General features: G+C 41.9%; 1 protein-coding gene across 1 annotated transcript; it reads right to left on the reverse strand.

Annotated features, from left to right (window-relative positions):
- Positions 1-14,548: 14,548 nt before the first annotated feature.
- LOC128233884 (uncharacterized) lies at positions 14,549-22,279 on the reverse strand. The gene is made up of 5 exons (XM_052947757.1): positions 22,198-22,279; positions 17,662-17,908; positions 16,716-16,876; positions 16,326-16,541; positions 14,549-15,125 (listed from the first exon to the last, which is right to left on the reverse strand). The coding sequence occupies exons 1-5, from the start codon at positions 22,211-22,213 to the stop codon at positions 15,052-15,054; spliced, it is 714 nt and encodes a 237-aa protein (XP_052803717.1). The 5' UTR covers positions 22,214-22,279; the 3' UTR covers positions 14,549-15,051.
- Between the last annotated feature and the right edge of the window lie 2,450 nt (positions 22,280-24,729).

Below are 24,729 nucleotides of genomic sequence, written 5' to 3' on the forward strand. Positions count from 1 at the left end.
ATATTATTGATATTGTTATATATTATGAGTTGTCATTGACTATTCTGTTTAGTTATTAAATATCAGATTTTCTTAAATAAGAAAAAAATCCTCCGAAACGTTTTTCCTGAGCTTTGATGAAGAGGGTCATAAGGTTCGTAAATTAATGTATAAAAAACCCGTAGCCTACGAGTTTTTTTTTGACAGGTTATTATTTCACATTTGATGTGCCCAAAAAAAAAATTTTGTAATAACGATACACAATAAATGTGTTTTGGGTGGAACATTTTTCTTTTATAAGTATATACAATTGTTTGTTTATAAAGGTTGTTTTTTTATTAAACATATTCTATAGTGTTATTTTACAAAAATAATATTGGCTGATTTATTTTGATAACGTGACCCTCCATGGTCCAACGCGACGTCAATAATGCAATGTAAACTACTGGGATCAGTCAAACATTCAAATATAAACCATGTTTCGACTCCCAAACAATACTGAACGAGGGACACACACGTATAAACACCATAAACGGATTACACACGCATCATATTGAATAGCTTGATAAGAACGGACAATGAAACACGATTTCGTGACTCAAAACTACTAGCATGCCCTCAACTATCAACTGGCCGGAGCAACCCTTCAGTGTACGGAACAATTATTTTAAGACACACATCTAACACGGCTTCTAAATTTTGACCGAAAGACTGCTTACATATCAATTTCATCTTAATGTATGGTTTGAATAGTAAATATTGATTTAAGCTGAATACAATTGTCGTAATCATACCCAAGTTATATATAAACTGTCTACAGCTGGGAAAATTGAGATCTTCGTAAGATTGCATTGATCTATTCATGAAACTTCAACGCAGTGACAGTCACCCCTAAAACACGATTAAAAAGCTTTTCTCTTTGAAACATGTATTTTATCAAACTATTTGCACAAACGCCTAAGCAAGCAGTCGGGCTTGTCTATCGCGGTTTTCATTCTAACATACGATACTTTTAAAGTATGATTGCTTGCAATAAGATTGCTAAGTCAAGCGTGATGTTAATTGCTCATACCTAGTTAAATACCGGCCGGAGCATGTATTTCTTGACGCTTCATCACGACAGGCGCACCTCTTAACGCTCCATCACGACAGGTGCACCTCTTAACGCTTCATCACGACATGTGTACCTCTTAATGATTCATCACGAGAGGTGCACCTCTTAACGCTTCATCACGACAGGCGCAGCTCTTAACGCTTTATCACGATATGTGCACCTCTTTACGCTTCATCACGACAAGTGCACCTCTTAACGCTTCAACAGGACATGTGTACCTCTTAATGATTCATCACGAGAGGTGCACCTCTTAACGCTTCATCACGACAGGCGCAGCTCTTAACGCTTTATCACGATATGTGCACCTGTTAACGCTTCATCACGACAGGTGCACCTCTTAACGCTTCATCACGACAGGTGCACCTCTTAACGCTTCATCACGACAGGCGCAGCTCTTAACGCTTTATCACGATATGTGCACCTCTTTACGCTTCATCACGACAGGTGCACCTCTTAACGCTTCATCACGACATGTGCACCTCTTAATGATTCATCACGAGAGGTGCACCTCTTGAAGCTTCATCACGACAGGCGCAGCTCTTAACGCTTTATCACGACATGTGCACCTCTTTACGCTTCATCACGACAGGTGCACCTCTTAACGCTTCATCACGACAGGCGCACCTCTTAACGCTTCATCACGACAGGTGCACCTCTTAACGCTTCATCACGACAGGTGCACCTCTTAACGCTTCATCACGACAGGCGCACCTCTTAACGCTTCATCACGACAGGCGCAGCTCTTAACGCTTCATCACGACAGGTGCATCTCTTGAAGCTTCATCACGACATGAGCACTTCTAAATGCTTCTTCAGGACTGGTGCACCTATTAACGCTTCTTCACGACAGCCACACCTCTTAACGCTTCTTCACGACTGGTGCACCTCTTAACGCTTATACACGACAGGCGCACCTCTTAACGCTTCATCACGACATATGCACTTCTTTACGCTTCATCATGACATGCGCAGATCTTAACGCTTCATGATGAAAGGCGCATCTCCCAATGCTTCATCATGACATGCGCAGATCTTAATGCTTCATCACCACAGGAGCAGACCTTTACGCTTCATCACGACAGTAGCATCTCCTAACGCTTCATCGCGACAGGCGCACCTCTTAACGCTTCATCACGAAAGGTGCAGCTCCAATCGCTTCATCATGACAGGCGCAGCTCTTAAAGCCTTTTTACGACAGGCGCACCTCCTAACGCTTCATCGAACATCCGCAGCTCCTAACGCTTCATCACGACAGGTGCAGCTCTGTACATTTCATCACGACAGGCGCACCTCTTTACGCTCCATCACGACAGGTGCACCTAGTTACGCCTCATCACGACAGGTGCACCTCTTTACGCTTCATCACGAGATGCGCACCTCTTTACGCTTCATTAAGACATGCGCACCTCTTAACACTTCATCACGACATGCGCACCTCTTAACGCTTCATCACGACATGCGCACCTCTTAACGCTTCATCACGACAGGCGCACCTCTTTACACTTCATCACGACAGGCGCACCTCTAAACGCTTCATCACGACAGGCGCACCTCTTAACGCTTCATCACGACAGGCGCACCTCTTTACGCTTCATCACGACAGGCGCAGCTCTTAACGTTTCATCAAGACATGTTCTTCTCTTTACGCTTCATCACGACAGGCGCACCTCTTACCGCTTCATCACGACATGCGCACATCTTAACTCTTAACCACGACATGCGCACATCATAACTCTTCACCACGACATGCGCAGCTCTTTACTCTTCATCACGACAGGTGCAGCTCTTAATTCTTCATCACGACGGGTGCAGCTATGTACGCTTCACCACGACATGCGCACCTCTTAACGCTTCATCACGGCAGATCTTAATGCTTTATCACGACAGTCGCAGCCCTTAACGCCCCATCACAACATGTGCAACTCCTAACGCTTCATCACGACAGGCGCACCTCTTCACGCTTCATCACGACAGGCGCACCTCTTTTCGCTTCATCACGACAGGCGCAGCTCTTAACACTTCATCACGACATGCGCACCTCTTTACGCTTCATTACGACATGCATACCTCTAAACGCTTCATCACGACAGGCGCAGCTCTTAGCGCTTAATCACGACATACGCACCTCTCACGAAAGATAAATTCAAATCACTCTAACAGAAGTCAAAATAGTATCATTCTAGAATTCTAAATTTTCAACGACATTTTTCTGTGCATACACTTACAATCGAAAGGCTAAAATCAATTATTTCCGTCTCAAGTACGATCGCATAAACCAATCACTAAAAAGGGCTCCCTTCACGACTGGTGCACCACTTAACGCTTCATCACTACATTGGCACCTCTTAACGCTTCATCACGACAGGTCCACCCCTTTACGCTTCATCACGACAGGCGCACCTGTTAATGCTTCATCACGACAGGCATACTTCTTTTCGCTTCATCACGACATGCGCACCTCTAAATGCATTATCACGACAGGAACACCTCTAATCGCTTCATCACGACAGGCGAACCTCTTAACGCTTCATCCCGACATGTGCACCTCTTAACTCTTCATCACGACATGCACACCTCTTAATACTTCATCACGACAGGCGCAGCACTTAACGCTTCATCACGACATGCGCACCTCTTAACGCTTCTTCACGACATGCGTACTCTTAACTCTTCACCACGACATGCGCACCTCTTAACGCTTCATCACGACAGGCGCAGCTCTTAACGCTTCATCAGGAGAGGTGCACCTCTTAACGCTTCACCACGACATGCGCACATCTTAACGCTTCACCACGACATGCGCAGCTCTTTACGCTTCATCACGAAATGCGCAGTTCTAAACGCTTTACCACGACATGCGCAGCTCTTAACGCTTCACCACGACATGCGCACCTCTTAACGCTTTATCACGACAGGCGTAGCTCCTAACGCTTCACCACGACATGCGCAGTTCTTAACGCTTTACCACGACATGCGCATCCCTTAATCCTTCACCACGACATGCGCATCTCTTAACGCTTCATGACGACATGCGCATCTCTTAACACTCCATCACGACTGGCGCAGCTCCTAACGCTTCATCATGACAGGGGCACCTCTTAACGCATCATCCCGTCAGGCGCACATCTAACCGCTTCATCATGACATGCGCACCTCTTAACGCTTCATTACAACAGGTGCAGCTCTAAACCCTTCATCATGACATGCACATCTCTTAACTCTTCACTAAGACAGGCGCAACTCTTTACGCTTCATCACGACAGGCAGAGCTCTTAGCGCTTCATCACGACATGCGCATCTCTTAACCCTTCATCACGACTGGCGCAGCTCCTAACGCTTCATCACGACAGTAACACACCTTAATGCTTTATCCCGACAGGCGCAGATCTTAACGCTTCATCACGACAGGGGCACTTCTTAATACTTCATCACGACAGGCGCAGCTCTTAACGCTTCATCATGACATGCGCACCTATTAACGCTTTTACCAACAGGTGCAGCTCTTAACCCTTCATCACGACATGCGCACCTCTTAACTCTTCAGCACGACAGGCGTAGCTCTTTACGCTTCATCACGACAGGCGCACCTTTTAACGCTTCATCACGACAGGCGCAGCTCTTAACGCTTCATCACGACATGCGCACCTCTTAACGCTTCATCACGACAGGCGCAGCTCTTAACACTTCATCACGACAGGCGCAGCTCTTAACGCTTCATCACGACAGGCGCAGCTCTTAACGCTTCATCACGACATGCGCACCTCTTAACTCTTCAGCACGACAGGCGTAGCTCTTTACGCTTCATCACCACAGGCGCACCTTTTAACGCTTCATCATGACATGCCCACCTCTTAACTCTTCACCACGACAGGCGGAGCTCTTTCACTTCATCACGACAGGCGCAGCACTTAAAGCTTCATCGAGAGATACGCACCTCTTAAAGCTTCACCACGACATGTGCAGCTCTTAACGCTTCATCACGTCATGCGCACCTCTTAACGCTTTATCACGACAGGCGCAGCTCTAAACGCTTAACAAAAACATGCGCAGCCCTTAATGCTTCACCACGATATGTGCATCTCTTAACACTTTTGATGCTTTATCACGACAGCCGCACTTCTAAACGCTTCATCAAGCGCACCTCTTAACTTTCCATCAAGACAGGCGCACCTCTTTTCGCTTGATCATGACATGCTCCCCTCTTAACGCTTCATCACGACAGGCGCACCTCTTAACGCTTCATCATGACATGCGCACCTCCTAACGCTTCAGCAAGACAGGTGGAGCTCGAAGCGCTTCATCCCGACATGCGCACCTCTAAACACTTCATCACGACAGGTGCAGCTCTTAACGCTTCAAGACGACAGGCGCAGCTCCTAACGCTTCATCACGACAGGCGCATCTCTTAACGCCTCATCACGACAGGCGCACCTCTAAACGCCTCATCACGACAGGCGCACCTCTTAACGCTTCATCACGAAATGAGCACCTCTTAACCCTACACCAAGACATGTGTACCTATTAACGCTTCATCACGACATGCGCACCTCTTAACACTTTATCACGACATGTGCAGCTCCTAACGCTTCATCACGACATGCGCATCTCTTAACGCTTCAACACGACATGCGCAATTCTAAAGCTTCATCACGACATGCGCACCTCTAAACGCTTCATCACGACAGGCGCAGCTCTTAACGCTTCATCATGACATGCGCGCCTCTTAACGCTTCATCACGACATGCGCACCTCTTAACGCTTCATCACGACAGGCGCACCTCTTAACGCTTCAACACAACAGGTGGAGCTCTAAGCGATTCATCCCGACATGCGCAGCTCCTAACGCTTCATCACGACATGCGCATCTCTTAACGCTTCACCACGACATGCGCAATTCTACACGCTTCATCACGACATGCGCACCTCTAAACGCTTCATCACGACATGCGCACCTCTTAACGCTTCATCACGACATGCTCACCTCTTTACGCTTCATCACGACATGCGCAGCTCCTAACGCTTCATCACGACAGGCGCACCTCTTAACGCTTCATAACGACAGGCGCAGCTCCTAACGCTTCATCACGACAGGCGCAGCTCCTAACGCTTCATCACGACATGTGCACCTCTAAATTCTTCTGCACGACATGCGTACCTCTTAACGCTTCTTCACGACATGCGCATCTCTTAACGCTTCATCACGATATGCGCACCTCTTAACGCCTCATCAAGACATGTGCACCTCTTAAAACGCTTCATCACAACATGCGCACCTCTTAACGCTTCATCACGACATGCGCACCTCTTTACGCTTCATCACGACATGCGCACCTCTTTACGCTTCATCACGACAGGCGCAGCTCCTAACGCTTCATCACGACATGCGCACCTCTTAACGCTTTGCCACAACATGCGCACCTGTTAACGCTTCATCACGACATGTGCACTTCTTAACGCTTCATCACGACAGGCGCAGCTCTTAACTCTTCATCACGACATGCGCACCTCTTAACGCTTCATCACGAAATGCGCACCTCTTAACGCTTCATCACGACATGCGCACCTCTTAACGCTTCATCACGACATGCGCACCTCTTAACGCTTCATCACAGCATGCGCACCTCTTAACTCTTCATCATAAAAGGAGCATCTCCTAACGCTTGATCATGACATGCGCAGATCTTAACGCTTCATCACGACAGGCGCAGCTCTTAACGCTTCATCATGACATGCGCACCTCTTAACTCTTCATCATAAAAGGAGCATCTCCTAACGCTTGATCATGACATGCGCAGATCTTAACGCTTCATCACGACAGGCGCAGCTCTTAACGCTTCATCATGACATGCGCACCTCTTAACTCTTCATCATAAAAGGCGTATCTCCTAACGCTTTATCATGACATGCGCAGATCTTAACGCTTCATCACCACAGGAGCAGACCTTAACACTTCATCACGACAGGAGCATCTCCTAACGCTTCATCGCGACAGGCGCACCACCAAACGTGTCATCACGAAAGGCGCAGCTCCTAGCGCTTCATCATGACAAGCGCAGCTCTTCAAGCTTTACCACGACAGGCGCACCTCTTAACGCCTTTTCACGACAGGCGCACCTCTTAGCGCTTCATCGAACAGCCGCAGATCTTAACGCTTCATCACGACAGGTGCAGCTCTTAACTCTTCATCACGACAGGCGCACCTCTTTACCCTTCATCACAACAGGTGCACCTCTTTACGCTTCATCACGACAGGTGCACCTCTTTACGCTTCATCACGATATGCGCACCTCTTTACGCTTCATTAAGACATGCGCACCTATTAACGCCTCATCACGACAGGCGCACCTCTTTACGCTTCATCACGACAGGTGCAGCTCTTAACGCTTCATCACGACATGTTCACCTCTTTACGCTTCTCCACGACAGGCGCAGCTCTTAACGCTTCATCACGACATTGGCACCTCTTTACGCTTCATCACGACATGCGCACCTCTTCACGCTTCATTCCGAGAGGTGTACCTCTTTACGCTACATCACGACAGGCGCAGCTCTTAACGCTTCATCACGACATGCGCACCTCTTTACGCTTTTCACGACAGGCGCGCCTCTTAACGCTTCATCACGACAGGCGCACCTCTAAACGATTCATCATGACATGCGCACCTCTTTACGATTCATCACGAAAGGCGCACCTCTTAACTCTTCACCACGACATGCGCATCTCTTACCGCTTTATCACGACATGCGCACCTCTTAACTCTTCAGCACGACAAGCGCAACTCTTAACGCTTCACCACGACATGCGCACCTCGTAACTCTTCACCAAGACAGGCGCAGCACTTTACGCTTCATCACGACAGGCGCAGCTCTTAGCGCTTCATCACGACATACGCACCTCTTAGCGCTTCATCACGACAGGCACACCTCTTAACGTTTCATCACGACAGGCGCACCTCTTAACGCTTCATCACGACAGGCGCAACTATTAGCGCTTCATAACGAGAGCTTTTAGAACTTAGTTACGACAAGCGAAGCTCTTAGAACTTGGTTACGATATGCGGAGCTCTTAGAACTTAGTTACGACAGGCGGAGCCTTTAGAACTTTGTCACGACAGGCGGGGCTCTTAGAACTTAGTCACGACAGGCTGAGTTCTTAGAGCTTAGTCACGACAGGCGGAGCTCTTAGAGCTTTGTCACGACAGGCGGAGCTCTTAGAGCTAAGTCACGACAGGCGAAGCTCTCAGAACTTAGTCACGACAGGCGGAGCTCTTAGAACTTAGTTACGAAAAGCGGAGCTCTTAGAACTTAGTTATGACATGCGGAGCTTTTAGAACTAAGTTACGACAGGCGGAGCTCTTAGAACTTAGTCACGACAGGCGGAGCTCTTAGAACTTAGTCACGACAGGCGGAGCTCTTAGAACTTAGTCACGACAGGCGGAGCTCTTAGAACTTAGTCACGACAGGCGGAGCTCTTAGAACTTAGTCACGACAGGCGCAGCTCTTAGAGCTTAGTCACGACAGGCGGAGCTCTTAGAGCTTTGTCACGACAGGCGGAGCTCTTAGAGCTTAGTCACGACAGGCGGAGCTCTTAGAACTTAGTCACGACAGGCGGAGCTCTTAGAACTTAGTTACGAAAAGCAGAGCTCTTAGAACTTAGTTATGACATGCGGAGCTTTTAGAACTTAGTTACGACAGTAGGAGCTCTTAGAACTTAGTCACGACAGGCGCTCGTAAAAATAACATATATATAAAAACAAGTGAACTCATGAAGTTTATGCTTTTTCCGAATGACCAATACAAATTTCAAATGATCTCGTCTTAGAATAGTAAAACAAGTAACCATAACTAAGAACACTAGGAACTACAGTTTCCTTTGCTGATTGTAATACGTCATGTATTTTGAATTATCTTCTATAAACCCTTTCGATGTTATCAGCTTTTGAACTTAATGCATGTTCGATAATGCCCCCCTTTGGGGAGGGGCGGGGGGAGGGGTGTAGCTGGTGGGCTCTTTGCACCAGTGCTGAACAGTTGAAGTCCCCTGTTTGTTGGTGGCGGTTGTTTTTACTCTACATATTACAGCAGAGAATAATCAGCAGGAACATGCTCGAATAAAACTGTTTACCTTACAACTATGTTCTACAAACCATGTTTCACGCATTTGGACCACAAACAAAGGGACATAATCTCAAAGTCATGGACAGTAAAAGCGCGAGTTAAATCATTTCAAAAGGTCAAGTTTACGAAATTGTGGGGTCCATATTGTGAGGATCTCGTACTATTCCAGGACAGCCTTTATAGTGGTTGTAAAATGTAACTTACTTTGGCTCCATGACAACTTTTTTGTTGCGAAACATTCATCATCAGTCCGAATTACATTTGATAATTGTCTACCTCTGAGGATCACTTATTATAATTAGAACATGGAGCAAGACGATTGGGTTACTGTTCAGCCAATTTAATTCCACATGACATCACGAGTGATAAGAACAACGTCGAGGCGTTCCGTTCGGTTCAAAAGCATTAAGAGTAAGGGGATAATCACATAAACATCAGATGAAAATATAATTTAGACAGGCGCCACATCAAGCGACATCGTACCGATGTTGTGTGTTTGCTGGGAATGTACTTTAATTATTTATAATCTCATGTGCAAAGAGAACTTACGGTGAGCATTAATAAATCAATGTTGTCCGCCGTCTGTCCATTTAAACGAATGTCTCACATGCAATTTAATTATTTCCTTTAAAATTAATGCCTGAATTGTCATCTGCCAAAATAGCTTAACATATTGCAGCTAGTTGAGCACTACGGAACATTCAAGACCCAATTGTTTGCCTTTCAGAAACATGGTCCGTCATCAGCTGGAGCTGTCAGATCCAGAGGGAGTTGAAGCCAGAAGTAGACATAAACTCATTAGAAGAATATATCGCAACAAAGGTCCAAACATATTTGTTCACTTGGACGGGTATGACAAGATAAAACGCTATGGGCTGGCAATACATGGTGCCATAGATGGGTGGGTTCTTTGAAGTAATTCATTGTTTAGTAGATCTGTTGTATAAGAACACTTGTATTTTTATCAATAATGGACATTTAAATATCTAACTACGAACCTGAAAGTAGTTGAAATATTCAGCTGCCAACTACCACCAGAAAGTAGTTGGCATGTCCAACTACCGACAACCAACTACTACTTTCTAACTTGCGAACACCCGAGAATGACCCTTATTTCGAAAGAAGTTTGTTTAACCACGAGCATTCACGAAGCAATTTCTACGACTTGATCACAGCAGGCGGAGCTCTTAGCGCATCATCACGACGGACGCAGCTCTTAGCGCTTGATCACAGCAGGCGCAGCTCTTAGCGCATCATAATGACGGGCGCAGCTCTTAGCGCATCATCACGAAGAACGCAGCTCTTGGCGCTTACTCACAACAGGAGCAGCTCTTAGCGCATTATCACGACGGAAGCAGCTCTTAGCGCTTGATCATAACAGGCGCAGCTCTTAGCGCATCATCACGCCAGGCGCAGCTCTTAGAACATTATCACGACGGACGCAGCTCATAGCGCTTGCTCACGACGGGCGCAGCTCTTAGCGCTTGCTCACAGCAGGCGGAGCTCTAAGCGCATCATCACAACGGACGCAGCTCTTAGCGCTTGTCTACGACAGGCGCAGCTCTTAGCACATCATCACGACGGACGCAGCTCTTAGCGCTTGTACACGACAGGCGCATCTCTTAGCGCATCATCACAACGACGCAGCTCTTAGCACTTGTACACGACAGGCGCAGCTCCAGCTTTTAGAGCTTGCTCATAACAGGTGCAGCCCTTAACGCTTGATCACGTAAGGCTCAGCGATTAGCACTAGCACAGAATGTGCAGCTATTAGCGATTGATCACAACATGTGCAACTCTTAGCGCTTGGTTACAGCATATGCAGCCCTTAGCGCTTGATCACAGCAGGCAACGCTCTTAGTGCTTTATCATGCCCGATGCAGCTCTTAGCGCTTGATCACGACATGCGCAGCTGTTAGCGCTTGATCACGACAGGCGGAGCTCTTACTGGTTCACCATCTCATACGCTTCTCTTAGCGCTTGATCACGTCAGGCGGAGCTCTTAGCGCTTTCTCATGTCCGACGCAGCTTTTAGCGCTTGATCACGACATGTGCAGCTGTGAGCGCTTGATCACGACAGGCGGAGCTCTTACTGCTTCATCACCTCATACGCTTCATTTAGCGCTTGATCACGACAGGCTCAGCTATTAGCGTTTGAGCCCGATAGGAGCAGCCCCAAGCGCTTGATCACAGCAGATGCAGCTGTTAGGGATTTATCATTTCAGGCGTATCTCTTAGAGCTTGATCACAGCAGGCGCAGCTTTTAGCGCTTGATCTCTACAGGCGAATCTCTTAGCGCTTGATCACACCTGGCGCAGCTCTTGGCGCTTGATCACACCAGGCGCAACTCTTAGCAGTTGATCACAACATGTACAGCTGTTAGCGCTTGATTACGACAAAGCGCAGCTCTTAGCGCTTTATCTCTATAGGCGTATGTCTTAGCGCTGGATCACAGCAAGTACAGCTCTTAGCGCTTGGTAACAGCAGACGCAGCCCTTAGTGCTCGATCACAGCAGGCGCAGCTCTTAGCACTCAATCACGCTTGATCACGAGAAAGCATAATCGTTTACGTTTGCTCACAGCAGGCGCAGGTCTTAGCGCTTCATCACTACAGGCGCAGCCCTTAGCGCGTGATGACGACAAGACGCAGCTCTTAGCGCTTATTCACAGCAGATGCAGCTGTTAGGGCTTTATCATTTCAGGCGTATCTTTTATAACTTGATCACAGCAGGCGCAGCTTTTAGCACTTGATATCTACAGGCGAATCTCTTAGCGCTTGATCACACCAGGCGCAGCTCTTAGCGCTTGATCTCTACAGGCGCATCTCTTAGCGCTTGATCACAGCAGGCGCAGCTCTTAGCGCTTGATCACCGCAAGCGCAGCTCTTAGCGCTTGATCTCTACATGCGCATCTCGTAGCGCTTGATCACAGCAGGCGCAGCTGTTAGCGCTTGATCACAGCAGGCGCAGCTCCTACCGCTTGATCTCTACAGGCGCATCGCTTAGCGCTTGATCACGACAGGCGGAGCTCTTAGCGCTTGATCTCTACAGGAGCATCCCTTAGCGCTTGATCACAGCAGGCGCAGCTCTTAGCGCTTGATCTCTACATGCGCAGCTCTTAGCGCTTGATCACAGCAGGCGCAGCTCTTATCGCTTGAACAAAGCTGGCGCACTTCTTAATGATTGATCTCTACATGCTCTTAGCGCTTGATCACAGCAGGTGCAGCTCTTAGCGCTTGATCACAACAGGCGCAGCTCTTAGCGCTTGATCACAGCAGGCGCAGCTCTTAGCGCTTGATCTCTACAGGCACATCTCTTAGCGCTTGATCACAGCAGGCGCAGCTCTTAGCGCTTGATCACAGCAGGCGCAGCTCTTAGCGCTTGATCACAGCAGGCGCAGCTCTTAGCGTTTGATCACAACTGGCGCAGCACTTAGCGCTTGATCACGACAGGCGCAGCACTTAGCGCTTAATCACAGCCGGCGCAGCTCTTAGCGTTTGATCTCTACAGTCGCATCTCTTAGTGCTTGATTACAGCAGGTGCAGCTCTAAGCGCTTGATCACTACATGCGCAGCTCTTGGCGCTTGATCACAGTAGGCGCAGCTCATAACGCTTGTTCACAAGCAGATGAAGCTCTTAGCAATAGATCACGAAAGCGGAGCTTTTAGCGATTGATCACGACAGACGAAGCTCTAAGCGCTTAATCATGACAGGTGCAGCTCTTTGCGCTTGATCACAGCAGATGCAGCTCTTAGCGCTTGCCCACAGTAGGCACAACTTTTAGCGCTTGCTCACAGCAGGTGCAGCTCTTAGCGCTTGATCACGACAAAGCGCAGCTCATAGCGCTAGATCATTACTGACACAGCTGTAAACGCTTGATCGCGACAGGCGCAGCACTTAGCGCTTGATCACAGCAGGCACAGCTTTTAGTGCTTGATCACAGCAGGTGCATCTCTTAGCGCTTGATCACAGCAGTCACAGCTCTTAGCGCTTGATCACAGCAGTCACAGCTCTTAGCGCTTGATCACAAGCAGATGAAGCTCTTAGCGTTAGATCACGACAAAGTGGAGCTTTTAGCGCTTGATCACGACAGACGAAGCTCTTAGCGTTTGATCACGACAAAGCGTAGATCTTAGCGCTTAATCACGACAGGTGCAGCTCTTTGCGCATGATCACAGCAGATGCAGCTCTTAGCGCTTGCCCACAGTAGGCACAGCTTTTAGCACTTGCTGATAGCAGGTGCAGCTCTAAGCGCTGGTCACGACAAAGCGCAGCTCATATCATGATCATGATCATTATAGACGCAGCTGTAAGCGATGGATCACAGTAGATGCAAATGTTTATTATTAGTGAAAGTAGACGTACTTAAGAACAACGCTATTTTTGTTAACCTTTTTTTTCTTTTTATATAGTAGATAGTGAAAATGTTCACATACCTTTTTAACATATCCAATTGTTTACTTCCACATGCACTCCACTGTATAAGTATATTTACAGCCAGAGGGTCTTTAAAGTGAACCACTAAAATTCAGTTATAGACTGTACAGTTGGTTCCGCATTTAGCATGTTGGAAACCATTGAGACCCCATTTCGGGCAAGTATGCAAATAGGACAGAACTTATAAGTAAAACATCTCGGCATACATTTTATTTAAAAATTAATACGATAAATGACATTTATATACAACGCAAAGTAAAATTTAAATACAAATATCAAACCTATCTTTAGGACTTCATGGTATTAATGCTATTAAAGGAAAATATCACGAAAGAACATTCATACACAATAGTTTCATACAATTCAATCACACAAGACAGTTCTATACAATTAAGAAATCAATTATACAGACTGACAATTGCACAATTGTACCTGCGCCATAGGCATACGTATTACCTAATGATGATTTTGTACATTGTGGAACGAGTAAAATGAAAGAGTCTTACGGATACATTTAAGCATATGAATATACACTACTCGATCTATCACAGTTCGTTATTATCATCATGGCATTTATTTGATCGACTACAAGGATAAAATCATTTGCAAACTCATAACATAAACCTTTTTTTAAGTACGGGGTTAAGGACCGGGAGACAAAAACTAAAACAACCATTTGTTCCGATGATATCGAAGTTTAAGATAACCTCCTATTTAAAAAATGGTCACTATTTTGTTTCAAAATATCAAAGTTTAGTAACCAAGGCAGTTATGAAATAAAATAAGAACGTCGAAGCAATCGTGAAAAAACAACAGAAAGACAACCTGTATATTTGATAACTACCGGGACGCGATCACGTGACAAAACTAAAACGTTTTGTTTTTTTCCTGGAGAATCGGTTTGCTCACTGGTCGCACGATGTACAGTAATAACCCTATGAGGGCTTTGACACACTTTTGGAAATAAAAATTAAGTTTTATTGCGTTCCTGTAGAATTGATTTGCTCACCAGTCGCATGATTTACAATAGAACTTGTATTTGGGCTTTCATGCACTTGTGCAATGAGCCATAAGAAGGCTGCAACCAGAGTACAGATAACAAAAATGAGAACGTAAGTTCGACATGAACTAGTGGTAAAAAACGCATTTAGATTCAGTCGCCACGATTGAAGCAGAGTTATCCTTGGCAAAGGCACGCCTGTGTGCTCCACTGGTTTTGGACACTGGATTTGTCGAAGTAGCTTCAAGACGGAGTTTTGGACCTTTGGAGACGGCATACGGACTGTGTCGCAATAGCTTGCCCATGGAATGCAGTTGTCGCCGACATTGTTCTTTATCCCTAGAGCAGTAGCTAGCTTGTCTTTCTTGTCTTGGAAATCTTCAGCCGTGATGGTGGCATCTTGATCACTTCCGTATATCCCTTCCTGCCTCTTTAACCAGGTCGTGTTTGGTAATTACCGTAAATAGGCTTGCCTTGACTAAAAAAAAACAAAAAAAACACGAAGTCAATATACATGTTTCGATGTAATGTATCCCGGAACGACTTCTGTTCGACTGCATAAGGGTTATTTTCATTTGCATAATAACTAATACAGAGATAACAAAAAATGTTTGTGTGTATCATTCATCTTTGAAAGCCCCCCAAAAATAAGATCCGTATCAATCGTCTGTTGTTTTCATTTTGCATCCAAAATAGCGGCTGTCACATGTAGTAATTTGGCCTCCTTTACAACCTGTTTTCGACCATGACCTTTTTCTATACTTCACAACTTCATTTTCAGGTTGTATAACTTGTTTTAAATGTTTAAAGTTACTTTTAGTTAACAATATTTACAAATTTGCCAAACAGTCACTATATAGTAACTGATCACCGTCCACAAGAGTGGCAAAGGAATGCATCACCCCTTCTTATGGCTTTCACGTTATAAAAAAGGATAAATGCACCCATCCTGAACCCTGGTAACCCAAGCCTCACTCTGTATGACCTGCCTAGACTGCAATAAGTATTAAGTAATGATAACTGAGCGTCCAATTATATTTCAGTTAAGTAACCTGTAGATAAATTTCATCAACATAAGTATAAGCAAAACATTTTGACGCGTTTTTGCACTATACTAAGAATGTTGTAGGGCATAGGGTTTTGATCCTAGTATATATTTAAAATATGATAGACGAAATAAGTCAGTGGTATATACGTGAAATCATTCTAAATCAATGGTTCAATTTGGCATTAGTAAAACATGACTAATTGTTTTAAGTAAAACTTAAATTTTTATCAACATTTGAATTTGTATTTTTTCACATGAAGTTTTCTGATAGTTCTGCTGTTTTGGTAAACAATCACAGCGGGTTTTACTGGAAGGCACGCGCAATAGAAGTATTTTACATAGTTTTTCTGGGTCGGTCGAAACTGCTTGTGGTCTAATATAGGCTGTTCGGGATTAAATATTCATGCCAAGTTAAAACATATCAATGCTTGTCAATAGCTAACAAAGAAAGGCATTATAAACACTTAAAATCACCTTGGTGCATTCTTGCTTTCAAGTGCAGATTTGTAAGCGGTTTAGTCATGATAATTTACGCTTATTATGAGCATTATTGATATTCAAATGTTCTTTGTGGACGGAATTTCGCAATGCACAAATAAACTGAATAATTAATTGAAGCTGCACACTCACATTTCGTTTGCAAACGATCGTCGTGTTCTGACAGAACGTCATGCAACATATCGAGTAGTTGTTCTGGGATTGAGTCCGCTGCCGATTGTACAAATATGATCTTTGTGACCGCCCATTCAGGATTGCATGGCGGAAGCACCACATTTAAGCAACCAACTCCTTTTTTGTTTTGCAATTCCTCCAAAGCAGCTATGCTTGTCCCTGGTGGGATGCGACCTGAAGTTGTAAATGTTTTTAATGTTAAGATATTAATTAAATGAGTCCGCAATAATTATAGAGTCTATTGATTATTGCAAACATTTACAATATAAGTCCACCCTTCAACCTTGTTATGAGTATTGCTATTAGATCAATAATAATGTACAACTGTATTGCAAAACAGTACAGCACCTGTGAGCGTATGCCTCAATATCTCTTTGGTTTGTTCGTCGTTAACGTTGCCCTTCCCAGCGCAGTCAATGATGTTTGGAAGATTGCCGATGATTGCACCAATTTTTGATTGAAGGTCAGAATCGATTATATTTTCCTGGAGTATCCCACAATTGACATACCTATGAAATAGAGTATATTAAGGTAAATGAAGGACATCTTTGAAATATTCATGGAAAAAATAGACTGGAGGAAGCCCCCGGTGGTATTGACCATTCCAAGGCGGTACCCCAATTTATAACATACAAGATATTCCATGTTCATGTCATTGTTATTCCGTTTGTTATTTCATTTTTATTTTATTTTATTGTTATTACATTGTTTTGTTATTGTTATTTAATTGTCATTCCGTTGTTATTTTATTGTTATTCCATTGTTATTTCATTTTTATTCCGGTGCACAACAGCTCATGCTAGCCAACATATCTTTGACGTTGCATGTGTGTATGTCATATAATAGATAAAAAATTGTAGCTACATGCGAATAAAGTTGAGAGACGCAACTCCCACAAAGTCCCGAAATTTATATCAAGAGGTGGAGGGGGGGGGGGGGGTAAAGGGTATACTAAGAAGCAGATTATACGTTTTAAATAAAGGAAACAATCTCTCTATAGGTCTGTTTAAACATATTTCAACATGTTTATTATGCGTTAAGTGTTCAATGGATGTAAGGGTTTATACAAATTGTAAACATGTTAAATGAACCAAAATTTTACAAGCTATACATTAGACGTAGCCATATAGCGCAAATCGGCGAGCGAGGACATTCGATTGATATAAGAATATATGTTTTAACACTGTTTTATCATATCTAGTGAGAACACGATATTTATGTTTCATTAACATCTTAACCATTTAAATCATAGTATATCAAAACCTACACAAAAGGAAGAATAAATCTTACGCACCACTTGAAGTCAAGTGTTTTAGACTGGGTGCTACCAGAGCCAGCCTGTAAAGCTGATTCAGGTATACCAGTCAATTCATTGAAGATCGTGTTAACAATAGAGGTCTTTCCCGAACCCGATAATCCAAAGAGCAAGAGTGTTTCCGGTTGCTTTCGGGTTGCAAGTCTGCTGTACCGAACCACAGTCTCAAACAACTGCACATTTTCGTCATGTAAGTTGTAATCGTCGGAATCTGTCGGTCCTCTATCTAAATTAGAGTATGATTGATAAACAAAATTAGTGTTAATTGGAAGATTATAGAGATGTTATACGCAAATATTCGTGTAGTCGTGTATGCTGTATCCGCCGGATTAAGTCCATATCACATCTTTATAGCATTAATTAACAAACTCAGCTTGGATAGGAAGATAATAGGGAAGAAGCAAACCATAACTGGTATATCAACGTGTGGACCCTTTGAGCGTTCTATGCCATTTATGTATGTGAGGTTTGAACGTTTAAAGCGTCACACGTGTGCAAACGTGGTTCAATTCATCATATTTACACTCAAAGTACAACCTCCAGTCTAGAACCTCCAGTGAGCATACAGCCTACATTTACAGCTAATGAACTTGTAGATAGGCAAACATGAAGCACTAGGAAGGAATTCTAACTTTTGCGACTGTTTAAAGTTCTGCCTTCTGCCACTCATCCCATACACAGTCCCTGCGTCAGATTTTGCGTTGACGATGTGTCAGCCAATAAGATAGTACTTTAAGACAGTTAGATGGCCTAAAGTAATATTGTAATGATAAAAAGGGCTCGTTCGCTACGCTCACTCCGACTATTCGTAACCATTAAAATAAAATGTTATGCCATCTAACTGTTACTTGTAAACGATGTTACAAATAAAGGAAGTACAAAATCACGATGAATGCGTTTTAGTGAATGTCAGTCTGCACGTAAATTCATTGATTCTCATGTGATTTTAAGTCAAGCATGACTTTTACTGGTAGTTTAATACATGAACAGGGAAAAGAAGACCCTCGCGACAACTCTAATATTAACATGGTAAAACTTCTACTTTAAACGGATCATACTTCAACATGTTTAGACAAGTTAAGATTGCTGTTTAAAGGTAAAACGAGTAGATAGCTGCGCAAAATGAATCGTTTTACCTTTAAATTACTTGTTTAACTCACTTTACATCAATTATCGATACCAAATAGCATATGATTTGTGCACAGACGAAAATATTAGCCTTTCAACTTTCAGCTACGAGGCCGTTAAGATTAATATGTGTTTCATATATGTTAACATTGCAGCGTCTAATAATATAATAAATAACTAACAATTTAAGAGTAAAGAACTCATTCAAACTTCTTCCAACATAGGCGTCTTCTTGTTATTATAAACATATTATTATTATTATTATTATTATTATTATTATTATTATTATTATTATTATCTAGATTAAAGATAAAGCTGTTGTCTTATAATATGTTTATTTGTTTAATCATTTATTTGTTCGCTAAAGATATTTTGACTTACGAACATATTTAGCATACACATTTGATCATGGGCCTGGTTTTCTTAATCGAATATGTATGTACAAGTTATACCTTTCATAGATAAACAAAAGCAATTCATACTTGATATCTTTAGAAAACATGTTTATAGAGATATGGTTGTTACATTGTGATATGAATAAAACTATTTATAATTATGCTCAGCGATACATGTATATATATATATATATATAAGACAATGGGCGGATTGTTCAGAACTTTGTTTAAGTTAACAACGTTGTGAACGTGATCGATGTTAACTTTCAAATCAATATTCCTATGTCAGTTTCACATATACGCTTATGATCTACAGTATTCCTAGCAAGAGTAGAGAAAACTGTTTCAGCTGTGTTTATTTAAATACATGAGTACATCTTCAACAGGTGTATTAAAAGGTAACAACTATGTCGTTAATCGTGTTGTTAACTTTAACAAAGTTCTAACCCATTGTATTACATTAATTTGATCACATGTCATATGGGCCTGTTTCAAATATGTATTGTGTAGTATATTTCTTTTGAATAAACTTTCTTTCTTTCTGTCGTTCTTCCTTATCTTCAACGACATGAGATATATAGTCAGCGTTTTTTGTGTTGATGCTAATTTCTTGACAAATGTCATTAATACACTTATTATAACATTTGTACCTGTTCCACAGGTAAATACCAAGGTTGTGGTCAACAGAGGATGTCCACAAAATAAGCTGTTGTAATTGTTGTAATTTTAATGGGTTATATTTAAATGCTACTTGGAGACATCCGTTTTTGCGCGCACATTTCTTTGTGCACCAGTCAATTGTTACCACGCCCTCTCCCCCACCCCCTAGGTCCGGGGCTATGCCGGGGATAGCCGGGGAAATGGGCCGTGTTTTAACCTTCCAGGTGGCCCCGCAGTGCCGGGTGAATGCGGTGGTTATGTCTTCGCACCAAAAATAGCGGGGGATGGGCCTTACCTAGGGTCCCTCGAGTGCGGGGGCATTTGGCGGGGAATTTACCAGCAGTTTGTCCCCGAAGGTAAGGATTTTACCCGGGTTTGGCTGGACCGAAATTCAAAGTCCCCACTATTCCCCGGAACTAGGGGGGTGGGGGATCGTGGTTACAATTGACTGGTGCATAAAGCGACAGTTAAAGCAAATATGAATTGTATTTTACAAAACATAGACAAAAAATCTTTTAAATCGCTATATATCAAATAGTCTTATATAAATGTAATATAACTCATAATAAATGTTGTGTTTGTTTTGTTCGTTGTTGTTTTTTAGGGGGAGGGGGCACCATCCGCCACCTCCTTCTCTTAAAATTTCCCAAGTAAACAATCCATGTAAATATGGTCAAAAAAGTGCGCATGAATTTAACCAAAATGCACCATTTCCTCCTAATATTTTTATTTAAATTATCATAGAGGATAAATACTTTAACCCCTTTGCCAAATTTTAAAGAGCCATTAAGTACGCCTCTTTAAACTTCAATAACCGTCTAAAACCGCCTCTGTTAATAACCCACGATTATTAAAATTGCAATTATTACTTCTTAATTGTGCGCGATAGCATCAAAGGATGTACTTTCGATTTAATGCACATTGTTTTGATATTCTGATACACATACATGTGCATTTTCAACAGAGGTGGAAATTAAATGTTCACTCTTCTTCTGTGTAAAAGTTTGTGTTCTTGTGTACTGTACCACTGTATTTCATTGTATGTTATCTTTTGTATGGCTATGATGTTGCCACAACATTAATGCTAATAAAACTTATGTTATGTTTATGTTATGTTATGTATACATAAGCAATGCGATTTAAATGTTTATACGTATGTATAACAAACGTGGGGTTTACTCGATAAAGCCATATCCACACTAAGTGAATTTTAAAGACATTAAACAGATACAGCATAACAAGTTTTCCAATAAATACCTATTCATTAACCTACCTATTTCATCATTTTCTCAATGCGAAGGCAAAACATGAAAACTGAAATTTATATTTATATTTTTGCTTTAGGTATATTATTTCTTAAGAGTAGAAAAATCAAAACTTCTATCAATGTAGGCGTCTTCTTGTCTTCAACGACATGTGATATATAGTAAATGTTTTGTGTTCGTGCCAATTCCCAGCCAAATGCAATTAATGCAATAGGTGTACCCATTTGTACCTAACCACAAGTCAATTACAAGGTTGCGATTATTGGATTATATTCACAAAATGTGCCGTATGATATTTGGGTTTTAATGGGTTATATTCAAATGTAACTTAAGGAATTCTTTTTTTCGCGTGCTGATTTTCTCAAGCGATAGTTTTAGCAAATATGCATTGTTCATTCCATAGCATAGACAGAAAAACTTATAAAACGCTATGTATCAAATAGTTTTATATTAATGTTTAACAAGAAGCTCATAACAAAGGAGAAAAACGGAAAACCGATTAAAATGTAGCGGGTCCAGGGGGGTTGGGGGGGGGGGTGCACCCTCCGCAACCCCATTCTCTGAAAACTGCCAAAGCAAACATATCATTTCAATATGGCAAATAAATTATGCATGAATAACACTAAATTAAAACATTTTGCAATAGGGTTTCAAAATGAAAAACCTAAACTCTCTTGCCACATTTAGAGCCATCAAGTGTGCCTCATGGAATGTCATTTTCTGGAACTCAGATCATTACCGTGGATTATTAAATGTCATGGAATCAATGAAAGTATTGTTTCTACTGTTGAGTCCGAGCCGAGCGGTTACAATAATTACCCCTTATTTATGCGTGATGGCTTCAAATTATGTACTTTCGTTTAAATGCAAACATATGTGTTATGTTCTTCATTTATTCAATACTCTCGTAAATATTTGTATAAGAAAGGCTATATGTATTTTTATATAATTAACGTGGGGTTTACTCGAGAAAACATAACCCAACTTATAAAGAAATCGTAGTTTTACAGACAACAATCAGATACAGCATTTAAAGTTTTCAAATAATCAAAAATGTATTGACCTACCCATTTCATTTTCCATTTTGACCAAAATTCACAGTACAGAAAATAATCGTGCGCCGATCAATATATGTTTGTATTCGTCCGCCTGAAAACATACAACAAACGGTCAAAGGGAGATAAACACCAACAGTCTATTGCTGATTATAGTTTTGTTAAATAAACATTCATAAGTAAACAAACATGAACATTTAGAGCTTAAACCAGTTTGATCACTTGGCGTAAGACCTAAGTTAGTTTCACTAAACATTTCATAAAGGCATTTATCTTTAGAACTTAAAAATAGTCCCACTTAAAACATAATTTATTGGCTGCTGTAGAACAATCACAAGAAAACATAGGGTTCACCAATTCAGTGTCAAATTATGTTAAGTTCTTTGTAAAAAGGGCAACCTTTTTGCAGCTAAAGGTGATTCTAAAGTTACCACGACATTGAGCATATATCATTTTCCGGGAGTGTCCCAGACCATATTGATATGTAATGTTCACTTTGACAATTTAGTGGGGGAATGTAAGAATTAAATCATTGATTATTTTATGGACTTTTACTAAACTAAGATTTACACACATGTATTTATACTTCACATCAGATTTACCTTCAATTTTATCGGAAATATACAAGGTGTATGCTACAAAATACAATACTTTTTTCTTTAAAGGTGGGTATATGATGACAAGAAAACATAAGCACAATGAGCTATTTTCCGACATGAATAACAAACATACATAACATATCAAAACATAACAATGAGCTTGTGACCTAAAAGTGAGAACATGTCGCTTAAAATATGTACACTCGGACAAGTAAATTCAAAAGATGTTCCTTATTACATTCATGAATACGTTTACAAAAGGTAAGATGGGTTACAGCACTGAAAACAGTGAAAACATAAACTAGTTTTACCGGCTGTTAGGACAATCCACACGCCCACGGTTCCGCTAGTTGACTCACCACTGTAAAATGGTTAGTTCTTTAAGAGTATAACTTTTTTAAATATCGTAAACATTTAAATAGCAAAAAGTTGCAATATACACATCGTGTATTGATGTGTAGTTGGTAAGCATGTTATAATTAATCTGGCTTGATAGAAACAACTTTGGAAGGTGTAACTAAAAGGGGATATTGGATCTATCATTAAATGTAAATACTGGATTTTGCTGATCTTATCAGGAACAGTTACGTACAAAAGCATGGTTTCTCCCATGATTAGGTCAAAGGTAACCCCCAAACCTCTGCGCTCGGCCACTGTTCTGACAATTACAGCATCTACCACTGTGTAAGAATGTTAATACAGCCCTCCAACACAATACAGTACAAGTACAAAATTGCTGTAGGAGACAGCAAGAAAGGCCCGCTTTAAATCGACCCATAGCAATGTACAGTTATTGTTTTGTGAGGAAGAGTGAATTACACCTGTGGGAAGTATTTGTTAACAAAACTCGCAAGTTCAAATACGAAGGTTTGCAAAAGTTACAATGCTAGTATGCATTATGAGTGTTTTGCACCTGTGGAAAGTATTTGTTAGCAAAAATCGAAAGTTCAAATACAAAGGTTTGCAAAAGTTGCAATGTCAATAGTCGTAAGAAGTGACTGGCACCTGTGGGAAGTATTTCTTAGCAAATATCGAAAGTTCAAATACAATGGTTTGCAAAAGTTGCAATGTCAATAGCCGTAAGAAGTGATTTGCACCTGTGGGAAGTATTTGTAAACAAAGAGCGAAAGTTCAAATACTTTCTCAAACCGGAAGTATCTTGACTGAAATTCCTGTGATCTGATTGGCTGACGGGTTATCGTGTGAGCCTATGATATTGTTGGGTTACGAATAGTTTCTACATGATATTATTGATATTGTTATATATTATGAGTTGTCATTGACTATTCTGTTTAGTTATTAAATATCAGATTTTCTTAAATAAGAAAAAAATCCTCCGAAACGTTTTTCCTGAGCTTTGATGAAGAGGGTCATAAGGTTCGTAAATTAATGTATAAAAAACCCGTAGCCTACGAGTTTTTTTTTGACAGGTTATTATTTCACATTTGATGTGCCCAAAAAAAAAATTTGTAATAACGATACACAATAAATGTGTTTTGGGTGGAACATTTTTCTTTTATAAGTATATACAATTGTTTCTTTATAAAGGTTGTTTTTTTATTAAACATATTTTATTGTGTTATTTTACAAAAATAATATTGGCTGATTTATTTTGATAACGTGACCCTCCATGGTCCAACGCGACGTCAATAATGCAATGTAAACTACTGGGATCAGTCAAACATTCAAATATAAACCATGTTTCGACTCCCAAACAATACTGAACGAGGGACACACACGTATAAACACCATAAACGGATTACACACGCATCATATTGAATAGCTTGATAAGAACGGACAATGAAACACGATTTCGTGACTCAAAACTACTAGCATGCCCTCAACTATCAACTGGCCGGAGCAACCCTTCAGTGTACGGAACAATTATTTTAAGACACACATCTAACACGGCTTCTAAATTTTGACCGAAAGACTGCTTACATAT

This window comes from Mya arenaria, chromosome 5 (genome assembly GCF_026914265.1).
Source record: "Mya arenaria isolate MELC-2E11 chromosome 5, ASM2691426v1".
In the NCBI taxonomy this organism is placed as follows: domain Eukaryota; kingdom Metazoa; phylum Mollusca; class Bivalvia; order Myida; family Myidae; genus Mya; species Mya arenaria.

Coding starts and splice junctions, on each gene's coding strand:
- LOC128233884 (XM_052947757.1), bottom strand. Junction 16,877..17,661: donor AAAACACTTGACTTCAAGTG/GTGCGTAAGATT, acceptor TCTATTTCATAG/GTATGTCAATTGTGGGATAC. Junction 15,126..16,325: donor CGATCGTTTGCAAACGAAAT/GTGAGTGTGCAG, acceptor GTTTTTTTTTAG/TCAAGGCAAGCCTATTTACG.